General features: G+C 38.4%; 1 protein-coding gene across 2 annotated transcripts in view; it reads left to right on the top strand.

The window, feature by feature from the left end:
- Positions 1 to 1,211: 1,211 nt before the first annotated feature.
- Positions 1,212 to 20,710, top strand: part of nubp1 (nucleotide binding protein 1 (MinD homolog, E. coli)) — a 32,384-nt gene continuing 12,885 nt past the window's right edge. The window contains exons 1-8 of one of the 2 annotated variants that reach the window (XM_077212608.1): positions 1,212 to 1,313; positions 1,746 to 1,850; positions 2,065 to 2,198; positions 14,783 to 14,851; positions 14,930 to 14,962; positions 15,074 to 15,164; positions 17,472 to 17,626; positions 18,381 to 18,491. In XM_077212608.1, the coding sequence (XP_077068723.1) occupies positions 1,283 to 1,313; positions 1,746 to 1,850; positions 2,065 to 2,198; positions 14,783 to 14,851; positions 14,930 to 14,962; positions 15,074 to 15,164; positions 17,472 to 17,626; positions 18,381 to 18,491 (729 nt within the window). In that variant the 5' untranslated portion in view covers positions 1,212 to 1,282. Of the gene's footprint in view, positions 1,314 to 1,745; positions 1,851 to 2,064; positions 2,199 to 8,678; positions 8,841 to 14,782; positions 14,852 to 14,929; positions 14,963 to 15,073; positions 15,165 to 17,471; positions 17,627 to 18,380; positions 18,492 to 20,710 lie in introns of those variants that run through there. The other variant, XM_077212609.1, reaches the window with a different exon arrangement.

Here is a 20,710-nt window from a genome sequence, read left to right as displayed (position 1 = left end):
AATTCAGATTCGGATCACCGGGAGCTACAACCGTCAAGAAAACAAACCAACCCCTGCACAAGGGATTTTTTTTCTCTTTTTTTCCAGAAAAAGTCCCAACAAAACTTTATCATGGATAAATGAACATACAGGACAGAAAATCTCATGTTGATGTAGCTTGAGGTTAATTTTGCCACCTGTTCCACAACATCAATATATTAAATGTGTGAGAAGTTTAAAGAGTCAATCTCAAAAGCTTTATAAAAGTTGTTGATGACAAGTGGCCAGACGTCAGACAATCACCTTTTGCCTTTTATGTCATTATCTGGCATTTAAAAAGAAACATCCGTAACTGGGCAATTGAAACACGAAGCCATCCTGTATACAGTGACACGGCCCTTGGGAGGATGTAGGAAACTAACTCCAGTGTTGCCAGAAAGTCATTTCTGCTTCCTAAAAAGCCCTGTACAAACACTTGAGTTAGCCCTTCTGTGACTGAGAGGTAAAACTGCATTTTAATCTAACTAAAAGTTGAGTTATCTAAAAGTTGAGAGAGTGTGAAGATCCAAGATCAAAAGTTGTGGCTATGGTGATAGGCATTTGTAGTCACAGAGCTACATTCCTTTTGATTTGCACAAGCGTTATTACTGACCTCTCATCCACTTTCGCTCAAGAAGGCAGAAGGCCCCAATATTTGACTTTTTTCAAAAGCTACGTGTTTGCCATTCAAATAACGTTTGTAAGACATCAAGAAATTTACAATTAACCACTTAACATGCCACATACAGATTTTTTTTTTAAAAGGACGATGACAAAGTGGACATTTAAGTAAGAGTTATATTATTGTATGCTCATTTTGTACAGCCATATCTGCATACACTAGTTAGGCTACCACCTAGAAATGAGAAGTAATTCAGAGAAAAATTCCTCCTCATAAAAGGCATTCCAGACCACATCAGAGTTAAGAAATCCTTAAATAAGCAAATCATAAATTACCCAACAGTCTGTATTGTTATTATTATTATTATTTTATTTTTCTGTTTAATTTGTCATGTTTGTAATATAATTTTTAATTAGAGTGGGAATTTATTTAAAGTTACCTTGACTTAATGTTTCATTTGCACTTTAAGTGGTCCCTGATGTGAATACAAATGTAACAAATATTTTTACATTTGACTTTTCACTATGAGTCAAAATACCGCAATGTGAGCGTGCGGAACTTTCGATACACTGCATTATCCGGGGAAGTTGATGGTCGTTGCACCACTGCTCTTTTACTGTGGAACTGCGCAGGATTTGAAAGATGGCGGATGTTCCTAGTGATGCGCCAGAGCGTAAGTCTAATAAATGTGTATATCATTAACTCTAAGGACATGAATCCACACTTCTTTTAACTGCTATCTGTTTACAGTTTAGTTTAGACTACTTTCGCCAAGTGTACACATATCCAACTACACTTTTCGCTGTGCCTCTCTGATGTTTATCTTAAACTGACATCTGTCATTTTAGACAGTCTGGCACAACAACTGCCTGTGTCAGCTGCCTAGACGTTTATCTACTGTTTACTTTAACATCCATAAATACAGTTAAAGTTGCAACATGCTATCAAATTAAGGGTGAACTTCTAAACCTGTGTCTGAGTCCATCTGTCTTTGTGTTTATTAATAATCTCTGTTAAAAATAAAGTAAAGGGAGGCATCCGTACCTGATTCACACTTTTTATCTCTGTTTACGTTTTTAAAAAAGTCTGTTATCATTCTGTCTAGACTGTCCGGGCACAAACAGTGACCAGGCTGGGAAATCTTCATCATGTCAGGGATGCCCAAACCAGAATATATGTGCGTCCGGGGCCGCTAAAGCCCCTGATCCAGGTATGCATTGATTAATTTATTTAATACATATATATTACACTTTTACAGTTGTATGTGAGCAGTTTCATTCTAGATGTTTCAAATGTTAGATGTTATTCTCTTAGATTTGTTATTGGATGATGATTGATGTACAACGTCAGTGTTCTTTTAATTATAATAGCTTGTTAGCTCCATCTAAATCTGAAGTGTATGACATTGTTTTCTGTCATGGCAGCCATAGAGGAAATCAGACAAAAAATGACCTCTGTGAAGCACAAAATTCTAGTTTTGTCTGGCAAAGGGGGTGTTGGGAAGAGCACATTCAGCGCACATCTGTCTCATGCATTAGCTAGTGATGACTCCAAAGAGGTAAGTTCCCTATTTCTGCCTGGCTTCATTAGTTTTAGATCTGGTGTCTGAGATATTTGTTTTTGTACATGAAGATTTCATTTAATTATTTGTGAATTGTGTGTTTTTCTTATTGTTTAGGGTCGCATACAGCTTTAAGTAAATTCTTTTTTTTGGGGGGGGGGGGGGGGGGGGGTATTTTTATTTTTAGGATTAAAAGTGTTAATACAAATGTGATTCAATGAGGCCTGACAAATGTTGATTAGATTGTCTCCTATCAGATGAGTTCGCTGACCTTCTTTTCATGTGTTGTTCTTGGTTGTACAGGAGGAAAATAATCCCACACAATGCCTGACACCACTCTGAATTGTCTATATATATTGTCTATATATATATATATATATATATACAGGTCCTTCGCAAAAAAATAGCATATTGTGATAAAGTTCATTATTTTCCATAATGTAATGATAAAAATTAAACTTTCATATATTTTAGGTACATTGCACACCAACTGAAATATTTCAGGTATTTTATTGTTTTAATACTGATGATTTTGGCATACAGCTCATGAAAACCCAAAATTCCTATCTCAAAAAATTAGCATATTTCATCCGACCAATAAAATAAGTGTTTTTAATACAAAAAAAAAAAGTCAACCTTCAAATAATTATGTTCAGTTATGCACACAATAGTCAATACTTGGTCGGGAATCCTTTTGCAGAAATGACTGCTTCAATGCGGCGTGGCATGGAGGCAATCAGCCTGTGGCACTGCTGAGGTGTTATGGAGGCCCAGGATGCTTCAATAGCGGCCTTAAGCTCATCCAGAGTGTTGGGTCTTGCGTCTCTCAACTTTCTCTTCACAATATCCCACAGATTCTCTATGGGGTTCAGGTCAGGAGAGTTGGCAGGCCAATTGAGCACAGTAATACCATGGTCAGTAAACCATTTACCAGTGGTTTTGGCACTGTGAGCAGGTGCCAGGTCGTGCTGAAAAATGAAATCTTCATCTCCATAAAGCTTTTCAGCAGATGGAAGCATGAAGTGCTCCAAAATCTCCTGATAGCTAGCTGCATTGACCCTGCCCTTGATAAAACACAGTGGACCAACACCAGCAGCTGACATGGCACCCCAGACCATCACTGACTGTGGGTACTTGACACTGGACTTCAGGCATTTTGGGATTTCCTTCTCCCCAGTCTTCCTCCAGACTCTGGCACCTTGATTTCCGAATGACATGCAAAATTTGCTTTCATCCGAAAAAAGTACTTTGGACCACTGAGCAACAGTCCAGTGCTGCTTCTCTGTAGCCCAGGTCAGGCGCTTCTGCCGCTGTTTCTGGTTCAAAAGTGGCTTGACCTGGAGAATGCGGCACCTGTAGCCCATTTCCTGCACACGCCCGTGCACGGTGGCTCTGGATGTTTCTACTCCAGACTCAGTCCACTGCTTCCGCAGGTCCCCCAAGGTCTGGAATCGGTCCTTCTCCACAATCTTCCTCAGGGTTCGGTCATCTCTTCTCGTTGTGCAGCATTTTTTTGCCACACTTTTTCCTTCCCACAGACTTCCCACTGAGGTGCCTTGATACAGCACTCTGGGAACAGCCTATTTGTTCAGAAATTTCTTTCTGTGTCTTACCCTCTTGCTTGAGGGTGTCAATGATGGCCTTCTGGACAGCAGTCAGGTCGGCAGTCTTACCCATGATTGCGGTTTTGAGTAATGAAACAGGCTGGGAGTTTTTAAAAGCCTCAGGAATCTTTTGCAGGTGTTTAGAGTTAATTAGTTGATTCAGATGATTAGGTTAAAGGTGGGGTATGTGATTTTCTTTTTTGACAATTTTTTCAAAATTACTTGAAATCCTATTCCTGACCCACTTGCTGGCTGTAAATTAGAAGCACTGAAATGAAAATTAAGAAATTTAATCATCTGTGGAACGGGCAGGACACGAAAAACTCCAGCCAATCATTTTCAAGACCTTCTAGAATCATTGGACAGAGAATGCGTCACTCAAACGGTCTTACCATGTCCCCCCTCCCCCCACCCCCCTCGCGCTCGTGTCCCGTTCGTGCGCATACTCAAAACTCCTGACCCAGTCACAGGAAGTGCAAATCGCCCCGGTACAGAGAGAGAAGGAGAAGGTATAGTTGCTTCCGTTTGGAGAATGTCAGACAAGACACCATCACAGAAAAGGAAATCTATTTTCGAGAGAGCAATTGCGAACAAAACGGCCGAAAGAGAAAGGTCTAAAACAAGGGTCATTCTAGGCGATGCTTTTCAACGTTGGCGGCAACTGAAGGACCAGGAAGGACTACCAACAGATGCGGCTGTGGCATTTTTTCTGCTTGACAGGTGAGAAGCCGATTAACTTGTAGTATTTACTACTAATCAGGGAACTGTCTTTACTTACGATATGCGCACGAGAATTGTAGCTGTTCTAACGTTATAGCCCAGCCATATGTAGAACTAGCTAGCTAAACAACCTGTTTGGGGAGGAAGCTAATGTGAGCGATTGTATCTATGTACGGGCATCTGAGTTTTCGCTCGTGCTTTATTGCGCGTCCATTTTTTCGAATGGGTGGAGTCAGAGCCAGCGTTGCAGGAGAAGTAGGTAGGACCTTATGGGTTGTGTATTTTCAAAATCTGCGGGCCGTTTTGCAAATCACATACCCCACCTTTAATAGCTCGTTTAGAAACCCTTTTCATGATATGCTAATTTTTTGAGATAGGAATTTTGGGTTTGCATGAGCTGTATGCCACAATCATCAGTATTAAAACAATAAAAGACCTGAAATATTTCAGTTGGTGTGCAATGAATCTAAAATATATGAAAGTTAAATCTTTATCATTACATTATGGAAAATAATGAACTTTATCACAATATGCTAATTTTTTGAAAAGGACCTGTGTGTATATATATATATATATATATATATATATATATATATATATATATATATAAATACTTAATTTTAATACTGAAAAAAAAGTACATTTGTTTGTTTGTTTTTTCACTTTTTCAAAACAAATTCATTTAAACTTTACAGATTTTTTTGGAGTGTACTAAAGCATAAAAATACCATAATATGTTTGCAGATATTTAGGCAACATGCTAAGTTCACATACTTGTTCTCTTGAAAAATAATGCCAAGCTATGAAATACAAAATGTGCGTACAATGTCCCAATGCCTTTTTTTATTTTGGTCTGTGTGATCCCTCCCACAGCCAATTTACCCAATAGTATTTCTACACCCCGGGTTGTAATTTGGCGGGAAACTTAGCGTATTGCAGCCATGGAAGTCAGCAAACAAACTAGGTCAGCGATCCCAGATGGAAGCCTTGGCATCCATCTAAAAAGCTCTATGACCACCAGAGACATATTAAAATGCAGTTAAATCAACTGATCAACTTTCAGTGTAAGTTCTCGTTCTTGTTGCTTGTCCTCAATCTGGCAATGCAAGTGAACGTTGAGTCTGAGGAGGAGGGGGTGGGGAAACTACTCTCTCCAGTATTTTGAATTTGGACGCATGCAGTACACATTTCAACCACTAGCTCTGTCAATATTACATACTGCGCCTTTGAAGTACTATTTTCTTGGTAGAAAAAATTCTTTGAATCAATAGAAGTAAATTATGTACAAAAACATTCATCAGCTTTTTTCATCCGCACTGATGGCTTTTTTGTTTTTTGAACAAACCGTACATCCGCCTGTTGGATGTCATGGGTTACTCTGTTGAATATCTATGTTGCCTTCGACTTAGTCAACTGCTGTAGATTTTAATAGAAATATGATCGCTAAATATGATCCACAGCCTTTGTTTTGTCCAATTCTCGTACTATTTTGATACCAGTGAATGTGTGTGTTTTTTTCAAGACTTAATTATGACCACCTCTTTTCGATTCAAAAGTTATTATTTTGCACTCATCAAAATATCAAGTGTCACAACTAATTTAAATAGGCTGAAAGCGTAACTCATACCTTTTGATTCATTTTCTTTCTAGCTTGTTATTCAGAGTATTATTTGCAGATTGCTTTACAGCACTGTAAACATTAAGTCACATTTCCAAACTCATTCAGAAATATTTCTGAAATCATATCAGACATTTTAAGTGCAGTGCCTTTAGCAAAACATTATAGTATTAATCAGAATAGGAAAACCTACCAACCGCTGAGGGATAACATAACACTTATGCTTTCGAACTTGGATGAATCACTATGAGAGTGCAGTGAACAGGAAAAGCTTCTGTTTGTATCACAGCATCCGAGCCAAGCACTTCACAATAATGTTTCTCTGTCTGAGACTGCTAGCTATTTTTAGTGCATTGTAGGGCTCTGCGGCAGAAAGAGCTGTGTTTACCGGGTTCATTGAGAAGAGCACGGCTCTGCCTGTGACTCTTTCTGAGCCAGTGCACTAGGGAGAGCTGTATTGATCTCGTCTCAACAAACTGCGGCCACAATAGTGCTGTCAGCGTGTGCAGACGGAGTCCGCTGTTTACCCCTTGGCAGCTCACTGAATGAAATAATCTTCAATCTCTAAAACAATTTAAATCTCACAGCTTGGGGACATTCACAATGTGAAGCGATGAAGCGATCCAATTTGGCCGACATCTAAAAAGCCGAGAGGTATCTAGTTATATGCTTTCTGCTTCCAGTATTCAGAAGTGCCTTTAAAAGGTCTCACTGTGAAATTATGGGTCATGTTTTTTGGGGGTTTTTTTTATATCTCACTCTCCATTGTTAGATTGCAGTTTGTGCAACTGCATTTTTCTCTACATTGATTTTTTTCTTCAGGGACTGTTACTATTTCTCAAGCACATGGTATATATAGTAATAGGACGCTGTAGCCTGCAGAAAATAATCGAGATGATGTCTTTTTTTGTGGTCATCTGAGGTGAGTGTTGGACTATCGTCACCCTGGCTGATGCTGTTGACCGTTGAAACCCTATGTGTGTGTTAGTATGATCTCCAAACAGCACCTTCCACTCAGAGGCCTGTGTGCTGATAGCTCACACTTATCTGCTGTGTCAACCGTCCCCCCGTCAATTCCAAAAGGCCTGTGAGCTTGAGTGGGAACTTCCTGTTGTATGCCTTGTGTGGTGTTCACACTTCCTGAGAACTGAAAGAATCAGGAAAGCGTTGAATGGCCCTCCTAGTGCAGCCTTCAGCAGATAAGATACACTTTACCGCACATGCTCGATATCAGTCATAAAGAGTTTATTTCACATGGAAAAAACTGGATGTGGAACAGAAAGAGAAACCTTGCATCTGATGTTAATTTTATAGTCTTTCAACTTTATTAGCTTTGATATGACCTTTTCTCTTCTTATTTTTAGTTTTTTTCTGTTTATATACAGTTGTAATCGAAATTATTCAACCCCCTTTGCAAATCAGGTTTATTGGCAAAATGTATAGCCTAGACTTTCAGCTGCTTGCAATGAATAAATCAAACAATCAAAAATAATTGAAATAGCTCAACACAACAAATGTTTCAAGTGGTTTCCCCAAATTCAACTGAAAATGCAACTTTTAATGACTTCTGCAGTCTCAAAATTATTCAACCCCTTCATGGAAAGCATTTTTAGTACTTTGTAGAACACCCTTTTGCTGTTATGACCTTCTGCAAATGAGATGTACAACCAGACACCAGCTTCTGGCAGCTTTTCAGCTTTTCCATTCCTCATGAGCAATGGCCTCCAGTTCAGTAATATTCTTGGGTTTGTGTGCTGCAATCACCTTCTTGAACTCCATAGAAAATCTCTGGTGGGATTTGAAGTCAGGCCTCAGGTGCACGCCCCCCCTCCGCTGGGCTCTGCCCACTTTTCCAGCATTTTTCAAATATTACCAGTGGGTGGAGTCAGGCTCTGACCAGGGGTTTAGTTACCCTTTAATATCAGTCCGTCAGAAAAGCAGTTCTAGGCTTATTCTTGCCTGGATAACTCTTAGCAGGTTTAAAAGGCCCTTTTAAAATGAAATATGATTGCAGTTTTGGATTAAATAAAGGTACAGTCAAGTCAAATAAAACACGTTTTATCTATAGTTTGGTAACACTACAATAAGATACCATTCATTAACCTTGCTTAATGCGTTATCTAACATCAACACATTGAGTGAACAATATATTTTTACAACATTAATTCATGTTTGTGAATGTTATTTAATACAAACACTTGATTGTTCATGTTTGTTCCATTCATTCATTTTGCATTAAATAATTTTTAACAGATAAAACTTTTGATTTTAAAAATGTGTTAGTACATTTTTAAATTAACCCCAAGGAGAATAATTGCTACAGTATATTATACTTTATATTATAAACTATTGTTTATTGTTAGGTCATTTTATCTAATCTTATTGTAAAGTGTTTTTAATACAGATGTACAGTTTCCATCTTTGTAACCGTGATATACACTTTAATGTATGTAAATTTAATCTAAATTAAGCTTTGGTACCGAAATTGGTACCGAGAACCGTGTATTTTTATGGTATTGGTACCGAATAGTGAAATTTTGATACCGTGACGACACTAGTTGGAAGGTCTAACTGTAGGCAGAGTTTTCTTTTTAGCAGATGCTTCATTCTTCTTCCTCCAGACACACTGCTGATCCATTGGGCCAAAATGTTCCAGTTTTGTTTCATCGCTCCACAGAACAGAATCCCAAAACTTCTGTCAGTTATTTATATGTTTTTGAGCACGTTTCTTGTGCTTTTGGGTCAGAACTTGGAGTTCTGGCATGGAAACCGCATTTGTTACTGTAAAAGCCTTACTGTGAAAACTGAAACCTTAGTGCCTGTTGCCACCAACTCTTGCTGCAGGTCTTTTGCTGGTCTTTTTCTGAACCTGCCTTCTCAGAAATCTGGTTGCAGCCATTGATAGCTTCCTTTTTCTGCCCCGTGTAGTGTAACCACTGTTCCTTAAACTTTTTTAACATTTGTCGGCGATCTTCCAAAACCTGTCGGTGAGCGAAAATTGGGTTTAAAATTGTTCAGTGTGAATCTGTTTTGCAGATTTGTGCTGTTGTGAGGAATTCTATTCAGGGGGTTGAACAATTTTGAGACCGTTTTCAGTTGAATTTGGGGAAACCACTTGAAATATTTGTTGTGTTGAGCTATTTCAATTACTTTTGTTTGATTTGGTCATAGCAAACAGTTGGAAGTCTGTAAATTCTGCAAATAAAAATTGAAATTTTTCAATTACAACTGTAAGTACAGATATACATGTGACACTGAAGACTGCAATTCTGTGATTGTCTTTACTTTAGGACATATTAAAATACCAACCCCAAACTTTTTTTATCAATAGTGTGTGTATATTATGTAATAAATATATAGAAAAAAGGAGTAGATAGATAAACTGTCCCAGTTTAAGCACAGCCATCCATCCATTTCTTATTATTTTGCTTTGTTATTTTGGTTTGCAACAGTAAACGCTAAAGGTCATACTGTTAAACATTGTAGACTGACATCATGAATTTAAAGAATGCATGGTGTTCTTTTAATAGGGTAGATTATCTTAGTAAACATATTGTTTACCCTAAGACTCATTTCTTGCTAATAAGCATCTATGTATTGAATTTACTCAATTTACATTTTAATAGGTTGAGTGCTTCAGGCTTTTGACAGAAGGTGCATGCTAGTTGGAAAAACAGTGTAATTTACAGGTGTGGCAATCACTCACAGTAACTGGAGCAGTGCAATGAGGGATTAGGTCATCGTTAGAGCATAATGAAAAGCTTTATGTAGCTGTTAATGAGGAAGATTGTGTGTTACTAGTGATAACTGGATGAACCTGCTGTACAGTTGTAATCCGATCAAGTTTATACATTTAATGAAACATCCTACATTTTGTTTTATACTTCATGCTGAAACTCAATGAAATTGTGATGAGACATCTTTTAATGTTAAATCACTGTGTTAGAATAAGTTTGTATCAAAAAGCAAAGGCTGTATTTCCATATGGAGTCTGTCACATAGTTTTGATTACAGGGGACTACTCCGCTCAACTGAAACTGGGAAGAGACTTGTGTTTGACCCAAGAATGTCTTGTTCTTGTGCCATTTTAAGTGCTTTAGGCTGTTGAAAACACCCTTTTTTTGGTTCTTGATTCTCTGAGTAGAAACCATAATTTTTTTTCTTAATCTCAGGCTGTTTTCATTTTTCTTAGACATTTCTATGAAATATCTTTCTGTTTGCCTGTAGAGATACAGTGACGTATTTCATAACTTGCCTCTAGACGTGTGAATTTATAAGCTATAAGAATTTCCCTTTGGATGAACTCTCTCCTCCTCCTCTTTAACAGAAGATAAATACCCTTTATGAGAGAGCTGTGCCTATGTAAAACCTTTTCTCCTTTTTTTTCTGTATCCCAAGCTGCTTTCTAAGGAAATGCTGGTGGTTTAGTAGCTATCTGCAGAATCCTGATGAATATAGGAGCAACTTGTTTTGATGGTTGAGAATAATTCCCCACACCCGGACAGTTTAAGTATTTGATCAGTTATTGGATGATCAGTTATTGTGGTGTGACCAGTCGCTGAGAGGTCTTTGATAATGATTCAGGAATATCCCCTTTAAGCTTTGAACCAACAACCTTTGGGTTACCAGTCCAGGTCTTTAACTGCTCAGCCACACTACCTACAGTATTATCATGTTTAATGTTGTAGCACTGTACTCAAATGGCCTGTTCTGGATGTTCCATATTCCCTCAAGAGGTCCGTGGGATTCTTAGCATTTTTGTAAGGTTAAGACGTACCCTCCCCTCCTCGCTCAACATATATTTGATGAGCCCTAAGGGTTTTTAGACATTGATTTAAGAAGGCCAACTAAGACACAGAAGAGCATGTACATTTAAAAAAAAAAAAAAATATTGAGACTCTGGGAGGATGTGGTGTGACTTTCCCTGCAGCTCTGTGGGAGAATCCCTGACTCTAGCCACTATGGTCTTAGCCTCTTTACAATCCTGCTCACTGTGCCGCCATTTCCAGAGAGAGAGAGAGGGAGAGGGAGAGGGAGAGAGAGAGAGAGAGAGAGAGAGAGAGAGAGAGAGAGAGAGAGAGAGAGAGAGAGAGAGAGAGAGAGAGAGAGAGAGAGAGAGAGAGAGAGAGAGAGAGAGAGAGAGAGAGAGAGAGAGAGAGAGAGAGAGAGAGGGAGAGGGAGAGGGAGAGAGGGAGAGGGAGGGAGAGGGAGGGAGAGGGAGGGAGAGGGAGGGAGAGAGGGAGAGGGAGGGAGAGGGAGAGGGAGAGAGAGAGAGAGAGAGGGAGAGGGAGGGAGAGAGAGGGAGAGGGAGAGGGAGGGAGAGGGAGAGGGAGAGAGAGGGATAGAGAGAGAGAGAGAGAGAGAGAGAGAGAGAGAGAGGGAGAGGGAGAGGGAGAGAGGGAGAGGGAGAGAGAGAGGGAGAGGGAGAGGGAGAGAGAGACTCTGTTTGGCTCCTGTGGGACCATTAAGTGGGCTTCTGTGCTCCTTTTTTGCTGCTTTCACTCCTTAGTTTGCTTTCAGTAAATGTCATTCAGGAAGCAGAGGAACAGGGAGGGAGAAATAAACATCATCTGAGTGTGACCATAACAAGAGTGTGTTTAAAAGAGTGCTGCTTAATTCAGCCGTCGACAAATAACTTTTAACAAAAGCCAGGGGCAAGACGGTCATACGTTTATTAGACTCTATTTTTAGTTTTTAAACTAAATACATTTAAGCACTTAAACAAACGCTTTGAGAACTTGTAATCAAATCATTGTTGATATTTCTGATCCATTTAGGTGCGAGTCATGTCTTTGTTGCAGAAAAAGCAAGGGCTCCCTTCCATGGATCCAAAAAGTCAAATAATCAGCACATCCGGAATTTTCCTCAGTTCCTATCATGTCCACGGATTAGTGACAAACTCATTTTTTTCAGGGCATTTTCACACCTGAAAGTCCGCTCCAAGGTCCGAACCAAGGTTCACGTTTTGATACATTTTATACTTTCAGAAAGTTTTGGTTTGGTTTCACACTGCAATTATGCGAGCGCACTAAAGAACTTTACGTGACATACTTGCGTCCTGTCGTCATCATCTATGTGGGCTGCATCTTCATATTAATTGGTTTGTAAATGGACGTGCGTCTGACGTCAGCGTGTTGTCAATTCGGCGCCAGCGGGTAACTTTGACAACATGAATGAACAGACGCATATCGTTGCAATTGTATTGTTATTTTTACGGCATAATTACCTGCAGCACCAACTATACACAAGGCTAGTTCAAATTCGCCAAATGAACGTCCTCGTCTACATCAATCAATGATACAAATTAAGACCCTAGACACTATTAAATGAGATGCCAACGGGAGACTTGGGCACCTGTTCTTATCTCACAGCTCTGCTCCGCATCTGGCCTAGAGTTCAAAAATAACCATCAGGTCTGGTATACACTCAACCCACACCAAATCAAGGCTGTACACTAAGACATGAGATAACCACTGACCCAATGATTTCATTCATACCACAAATGCCATGGAAAGGTTCTGTTTCCCGGTCACAACGGGGTAATGTGCCATTCAGAGATGAATTTAAAAGCTTAAACAGGTATTGGAAGTTGTTGAGGTCTGTGTGTATAGCAGAGGCGCCTCCAGAAATGTTTCATAGGGGTGGCCAGATGGGGCCACTTAAAATCTTGGGGTGGCACACCAAAACTATAAACCATAATTTCAGAATTTTATTCTACTGTTGTAGTAAACCGGCCTGTAGAAAACTATCAGAAAGACTTAAGGAAACTCCTCCTGATATACTTTGGTTTATTGTGTTATATTTAATGTTACTAATGATATCAGTAGGGCCCTACTAATATATATTATATTATATATAATGATATATATTATATAGATATGATATATATAAGGGCCCTCGCCCCGCGGCAAATTTCCAGATACTTACATAATTGTGATGAATTTAATCCTTTTTAAGTTATTATTTTGCAGTGTAAGATTACAGTTAACACCTTTAAATATTACATAAATGTATTATGAATTTTTAATAAACTTAATGAGTGTATAAATTAGCATCAAAAAGTAATTCTTGAAAAAATCTGCACAGTGATTTTATAAAATCTAAATATGTTAATAAAAACAAATTACTATTAGTTATCTTATAAAATTCAATCAGGCAATCATACATTTCGCAATTTTATATTTATATTGGCTATTAATGTCAAGAATTCAGAATTGCATATATACCCTACACTACAAAGAAATAATATACAATTAAATTATTCTTATTTTAAATGTATTGAGCAGGCTAGCTATAACGAAATATATTGGCTTTTAATAATATTCCAGTGCGCAAACCCATGATAACATGAAAAAACAGAGCGCACACAGCGTGTATGCGCATCGCGGGATTCGCGGGGGCAGAAATGATGGGTAACACTTTATAATAATAGTAGGCTACATTACTTCAGCGCTGCGCTGCATAAGTGCGCATTTAAAAGTTCACGTCAGAAAGCGAAGAAATGTCGAGCGCACAAATCCTAGTGCGATTTGTTCCTTTGTTTCAAAGTTTTAAATTCCAGTTATTGTGCGTTTGATGCCGATTCATAGTCCAACAAGCACACGGTAGTGAGTCGTTTAAAAACAGCAGCAACAAACTCCACCAAAATAAAGTAATTTTATGCAAATCTACAGCCTTTTATCTACAGATCATGCATTATAATGTGAATATATCATATTGGAGAGAGTTTTACCGTGCATCGAAGAGGCGCGCGCGCTGTTTGAATATGAATGGAGAATGATTGACAGCCGCAGAGGAGGGAAAACGAGTTTCCGTATACTTTAATGATGTAAGTAGACTTCTGTCCCTCACATTAATCCGTGGAATGACTTCAGATGACTTTGTCACCCAAACTGACGTGAAAAAAGCGGGAGGCGCCGAAAAGCGCGCTGTTTGCATCCCTGCTTGTCAAAACGTGGCAAAGACACATCGAAAAGCTGCTGTAACAGTATACTGTAACCATTTGGCACTTAAAAAGCACGTAACGACACATAATTCCCCGTCTTCTTTTACTAAAGAATATTTTTGACTTATTTATGAAATGCATAACTGATGCTACTAAAATTTATACTGGTCATTGGGGTGGCCAGTGGGGTGGCAAGTGGGGTGGCCAGGAGTCGGCCAGGGGTGGCCACGGCCACCCCTGGCCACCCCCTGGTGGCGCCACTGGTGTATAGAGCTGGAACTGAAGTGATGGTCTTATGTAATGACTTATGAGTCAGTGCTGCTGGTCAGACTGTGTATGTGCATGCTGTCTTTGAGAGTTGCTGACTCACTAAGCTGTGCTACACTGACATCTTGTGTTAACATCATTGTACTGCACTGCAGTGGTGCAATTTTCATTTGCCATCGAAAAAATACATTTTGTTCAAATCCCAACCTATTTGCTTTGTATGTTTATTAAAGCAAATAATATGAGCAAGGTACTCCATTGGACTGACCAAATTTACACATTTGATTGGTAATTTTTGCCACATTTTTAAATACGGTTAATTATGGTTAGAAGGTACACTATGTAAAAATGAAACATTACATGTTTACATAATCCATATCTAAAATAAACAATCTTATGCCAGTTGTAATTTTTTCCCCTGTTCCAGATAGCACTCCTAGATGTGGACATCTGTGGGCCATCTATACCAAGAATAATGGGCTTAGAGGGGGAGCAGGTATGTGCTGAGAATGTGCAAGAATGCTGAGGTGTCTGAATGTTTTATAATCTCATTCTGTCTTTGTTTTCTCTGCAGGTTCATCAGAGTGGCTCAGGCTGGTCCCCAGTGGTGAGATTTCTTTTTTGGATTTTTGTTCTTTTGATTTAGATTCTGATGCCCTTTCATTGGTTCAAAGGGTTTTGTGTCATTATTACATGCTGATATATTCTCTGTGTCTAGTATGTTGAGGACAACTTGGCTGTCATGTCCATCGGCTTTCTGCTCAGTAGTCCAGATGATGCTGTTATCTGGAGAGGCCCCAAAAAGAATGGTTTGTAGTTCACTTTAGCCCTTTTATATATTGTATTATTCAACTGGTACAGTGCTTCACTAGCCCACAGAACCATGTGACCTATTTGTATTCTACCCAGAATGCTCTATTTCAGAGTGCTAGAGGAATTCAAGCAGGGTCATTATGCAGGTATTAAAAAGTCTGAGTGGAAGAATCACATCTTGGTGTTGCAAAATTTCAGGAGGTGAATGGAAATGACCAACCTAAGTATTTGCCTACATTCCAGAGCAAGTCTAATCATGTCCTTGGCATAAAAGATGACGGGTATGGTGAATGTGGTGTATTCGCTGTGGGTAGCAGTCATAGGATTGTTGGTTTAATGGTTAAGTTTATCTTAGTGGTGCATTTTTGGTTTCATATAGCTGTTTTCAAATAAAATGTTTCCACTTGGTTAATCTGCAGGTTTCATTTCAGTAAACCATTTTTTCATCTCTATATGTGTCAATTGGTGTGAAATAGCTGGTGCTTTTTATTGTACATGTAAATGCAATTAAATAAATAAAAGGGCAAAAGAACTGATAAAAGGGCAGTGTTAGCTTCCTGCCACAATACAACTCTATATGAAGCAGAAGTACTGCTTTCAAAATTAAATTTAAAAACGGTTCCGTTCCGACAGATATGACTATAAGCGGAACTTGGCCAAAACAAAACAGAAATCATGATGTATTGTATGAAATTCATCATTCGAAGACGTATTATTGGTTAAATGGGTAACACTTTATTTCAATTGTCCACTTTAGACTTTCTACTAACTATTAGTAACTTTCCAACTACTTGTCGACCAGTCATTAGAGTATTATTAGACTTTCTAGTAGAGTCTAAAGTGGACCATTGAAATAAAGTTTAAATGTGTTTTATACCCTTTACTACAAAGGAACAGAAAAACTGGCATCCTGTTCCATGATGACATGCTCCGAAAAGCTCTGTTTATCTGAAGCACTAAGTTAAGTTTAGACCAGATGAGTTTCACTTCCTTATGCTGTGTATTATGACCACTGTCTGATATCTGAATGTCTCATCTGTGATGAGGACTGTGTTTCACAGGTGTGTTGAATGTGTCATCTCCATTCTGTTTTCTGTTGATACAGTAATGGACTAGATGTTGAGTAGCCCCATTGATGCACATATGTGAGATGAATGACTCTTGATTGGTGTTGAATTTCATATACACAGAAATATGCAGTAGCCGTTTCCGATCATGTTTATCAGATGTCGACTCGGCTGTTGTTTTTGCATTTTAGGAAGTAACATTGTATGATTCAGGCGAAGGTATTTTTTTTATAATGCAAATGGTTATGACAGTGTATATATATATATATATATATATATATATATATATATATACTTAGTCAAATAAAAGTTATGACACTGACATTTACCTGTTACAAAACCAAATTCGTTCTGTTCTTCTTCTTTCTTTCTTTTTAAATAGAAGACTGTATCTATGTGTCCTATGTGTGTGATGATTTAGCACAGGTGGGTGGTTTGGCAGGACAGTGACTATTATGCAACTAGAATGATTTTGTGTGATACATTTTGTACAGTATCATTCCAAACATCGAATATATTAAACTCTTCCTCTGTTATGTGTATTTACTCTGTGTTAAGCACTCTGTTATCTCTGTACTTTCTCTGTAGTCATCTTTTTTTGTATGGTTAAAAAACTTCAACATTCCTTGTGTTTTTGTTTGCTTTTTTAGAGGAAGTAAATCACTATCGGTGTACTGTCTATCTGCAGGATAACAACTTGTGTAGAAAATGTTGGCATCTGAGATACACACATAAGCAAATGTATTGGATTGGGCTTCATTGTGGTGCACATCAAGCATCAAAACACTACAAGTGTACAAAAAGAAGGATTTTGGCTGCCAAGCTGTTTACTTATCTGACCATCACTGAGATTGCATTTCACATGAGACAGGGGCAGTCGTTTCCTAATGGTTAGAGAGCCAGACTGATAACCTGAAGGTTGCGGGTTTGATTCTAAATACCGGCAGGAAATGACTGAGGTGCTCTTGAGCAAGGCACTGAACCCCCAATCGCTCCCCAGGTGCCACATCAAAAATGGCTGCCCACTGCTAGTTCACTACTCAATGCGTGTTTACTAACTTGGATGGGTTAAATGCAAAGGACAAATTCCGAGTATGGGCTACCATATTTGGCCTTCACATTTTTTAAGAGAGAGAAAAAGGATAAGACTAAAGAGGCTAAACAGTGCAGTTGTTTGCAAATTTATACATTTGCTATGGTGCATTCTCTCATTTTCAGTATCTTACTGTTGTTTAGGGATGATAAAACAGTTCCTGAGGGATGTAGACTGGGGAGAAGTGGACTATCTGATCGTAGACACGCCCCCAGGAACATCTGATGAGCACTTGTCCATTGTACAGTATCTCAGCGGCGCTGGCATCGATGGGGCGGTCATCATCACCACCCCGCAGGTGAACAGCAACAATTCATGCTTCAGGAAGTTGCTTTTACACAGTGTGATCTAGTTTGCATTAAAAAAAGATTAAGATCAAAGAAAAAAAGATTTGCATAAAAAAACAGAAACAAGTGCAAAATAATATATTTTGATTTTAATCATGAGTTCAGATGTATTGAAGTGTGGGGAACAACATGCTTTCACACTTAACTGAAAGTTGTTTAAAAAAAAAAAGTTATTTCCTGCACATTAGCAGTGAAGTGGAACCCACTGTGTGAAAAGTGTGAACAGTGTATAAAAAAGAAAAAAGTTATTTATGTCTTCAGACAAGTTGTGCTGCTTATTTGCACACATGGTTAACGAAGCCCCCAACAAATAGTTTTCCCAACTGAGCATTTAAGCATTGATTACTAGCCAGTTAATTAATAACATCAAGAATCATTCAGGTTTAGAGAGGCTTTCACTGCAGCTGTGTAAAAGTACACACAAATGCACTTACACTTCCTTAAAAATAGGCAATGGTCTTTGTTTTGTTTTATGCAGGACTATAGTGTTTTGCAATACCAAACTGCTTTGCAGTGGTACACTATAAATGAAATGTTTGCTTTGTAACTGTTAGGTCACCATTGTCGTGGCACATGCGAAGAAAAGTCTTTCTGTATTTTTAATTTATACAAGCATTTAAACATGTTCAATGATTCCTATTAAGATGTAACTACATGTTTTGACTACTGTATAATGTTTTTTTTTATTGTTCCCTTCTCAAATAGGAAGTATCTTTGCAGGATGTGAGAAAAGAGATCAGATTCTGTAAAAAGGTCAAATTGCCCATCATAGGCGTGATTGAAAACATGAGTGGCTTTGTTTGTCCTAAATGCAAGGTATAGTATTCAAGTTTAAATGCAGTATCTTAAGGAAAAATACAGCACACATCATCCTTAATGTTTTCTGTATGTTAACAGTGTTGCACATGATTTTTTGAACTTGTGTGATGGAGCTTGATATTTTCTTCTTTTTGTTTTAAATTTATTGACATAATTTACTCACCCTCATGTCATTTTAAACTGTATGACTTCCTTACTGGAAAGGAGAAAAAGTAGTTTTGAAGAATGTCCCATCAAGAAGTCAATTTGAGTCCGTATGCTGCATGCTAAGTTTTCCGAAGCCATATCAGGACTTGTGTGAGAATTCTTTTTTTTGTCCTTTTATGAAAGTCATAAGTCTTTTCTAAACCACCTTCCTCTCCTTCTGGGTAGAGAGCAGTTTAATTTCAGAGCGGGTAGCTGCAGTGAATAAAATAAAACAGATCAATAATTTAAGATTTCATTAAAATAATAAGCATACGATAAGGTAACAAAAAGAAAAAGTATTATTTACCATACTTGCTGCTATAGGGCCAAGTTGCTGAACTGATTCACTCCCATATAAAATAAATCTTGGAACAAATGGAAGTTTAACCTCAGCAATTTTGTTAATTGCATGTGGTATATTTTCCCTAATATGTTTTGGGTGAACACACCCAGGGCAACATTCTGAATAGGAATCACCAGCCAGTGTTCAAAACGATCTGCTTACCTTAGCTCGATTCAAAAAGGCACTCTTGTAATAATGTTTTTAAATCCAGTGGTATTGGTGGATTTCCACGGGAAATTCGGGCATGTCTTTGCGTCATTACGTCACATCTGTACACATAAAGAAGGTGTCTCGGCTAGTAGGCTATATTGGATGTGAGGATGGGGGTGGAGATTTATAGCCTTTTCTCACAGCACTTCATATAATTAAACGTATTAATTTGATGGCGGATACAGAAAGGTTCAACCAGGCGAATGCGAAAACAAAGATAAATGTCTGAAGGGCATTAAATGTAGTCACGCAATGCTGATGTTGTTAACATTAACAATTTGAGAACAAAGTAGGCTATAATTTGCATGGTTTGACGTGATATGATAAGCGATCGTTAGATTTAATCAGCGCAATTTACTGCAATGCTTTTTTTTTTCCCTTAGTTGGTCAGAAAAAAAGTGTATGTTACTTGTTCAGATGACTTTTTCCGGTGAAAATTCTTATGTTGGTCGTACTCCCAAAAAGTAGAATCTGTGATTCTGAAGGACCGTAGCCACACCGGCGCGGTGACTGACAGCCGCAGATTCTCCTCAAAACATTGGATTCATCCGCGCTGTTCCGTGCCGAGGCAAAAACCTAAAGTTGATAATTCCGCGAATTACTGCAATTGCAGATTTCGAACAGAGATGGCGACAGAGGAAAAACTACGGACTGCAGCTTTAAAGGTACAATAAGTAAGAATTTTGTATCAAAATATCCAAAAACCACTTGCCCAATCTTATATATTTCTTTCAATTGTGTACTTACATTATCTTAAATGTTTCCAAGAATTTGTCAATTCAGAGAAATTCACAATTTGAAATAGTGCCTGTCACTTGTCGCCTGTCAATGACGTACAGTAATATTCACGTTATCCCTGGTGTTCGCTAGTACTGCCATAGTAACCATGACGACAGATGTGGACAACTGTGTAATGTTTAGCGGCACGCTGTGGTTGTTTCGTTCAAACATTATGGATCATGCCAAGCTGACTTTGGGACAAAAGGAGAACTTAAGCGAGGATCAATATAGGCGTGGTGTTTTCGAGATGCAGAGAGCTTCACGTCCGCGACAAACTTTGACTTGACAGAGACGCTGCTCTTGCATGTACTCTATTAGACAGGTGAGCAAATGTACATAAAACAAATCAATGTTATATATCTAAACATGATGAAATGTTAGAATATGATCTGTGTTATTCTAAAGTTGATCTAGTTTACTGTAACGTTCAACCAAGTGAAACAGCGCTGCGTTACGCCCGTTTCACACAAACTCCGTGTGCAGTGCGTATACGGTACAGGAGCAGCACGCGCTATAGTGCTTTCACATATGCTGCGTTTGCAGTGCGCTACTGAGACGCAGTTTCTGTGTTCCACAAAATCAAAAATGGCTTAGTAATTTTTATTTTAAAACCAAACGTTAACTTTGACATTGTTTAACCCATACAAAAATGTAATATATGGCCATATATGTACTTATATTTTAAATAGCATGACAT

Source organism: Siphateles boraxobius, unplaced genomic scaffold (genome assembly GCF_051911475.1).
Source record: "Siphateles boraxobius isolate OS27281-9 unplaced genomic scaffold, OSU_SipBor_1 66, whole genome shotgun sequence".
Taxonomy (NCBI): Eukaryota; Metazoa; Chordata; class Actinopteri; order Cypriniformes; family Leuciscidae; genus Siphateles; species Siphateles boraxobius.
Note: the sequence above shows the minus strand (reverse complement) of the source record. Positions and strands in the feature narration are given on the sequence as shown.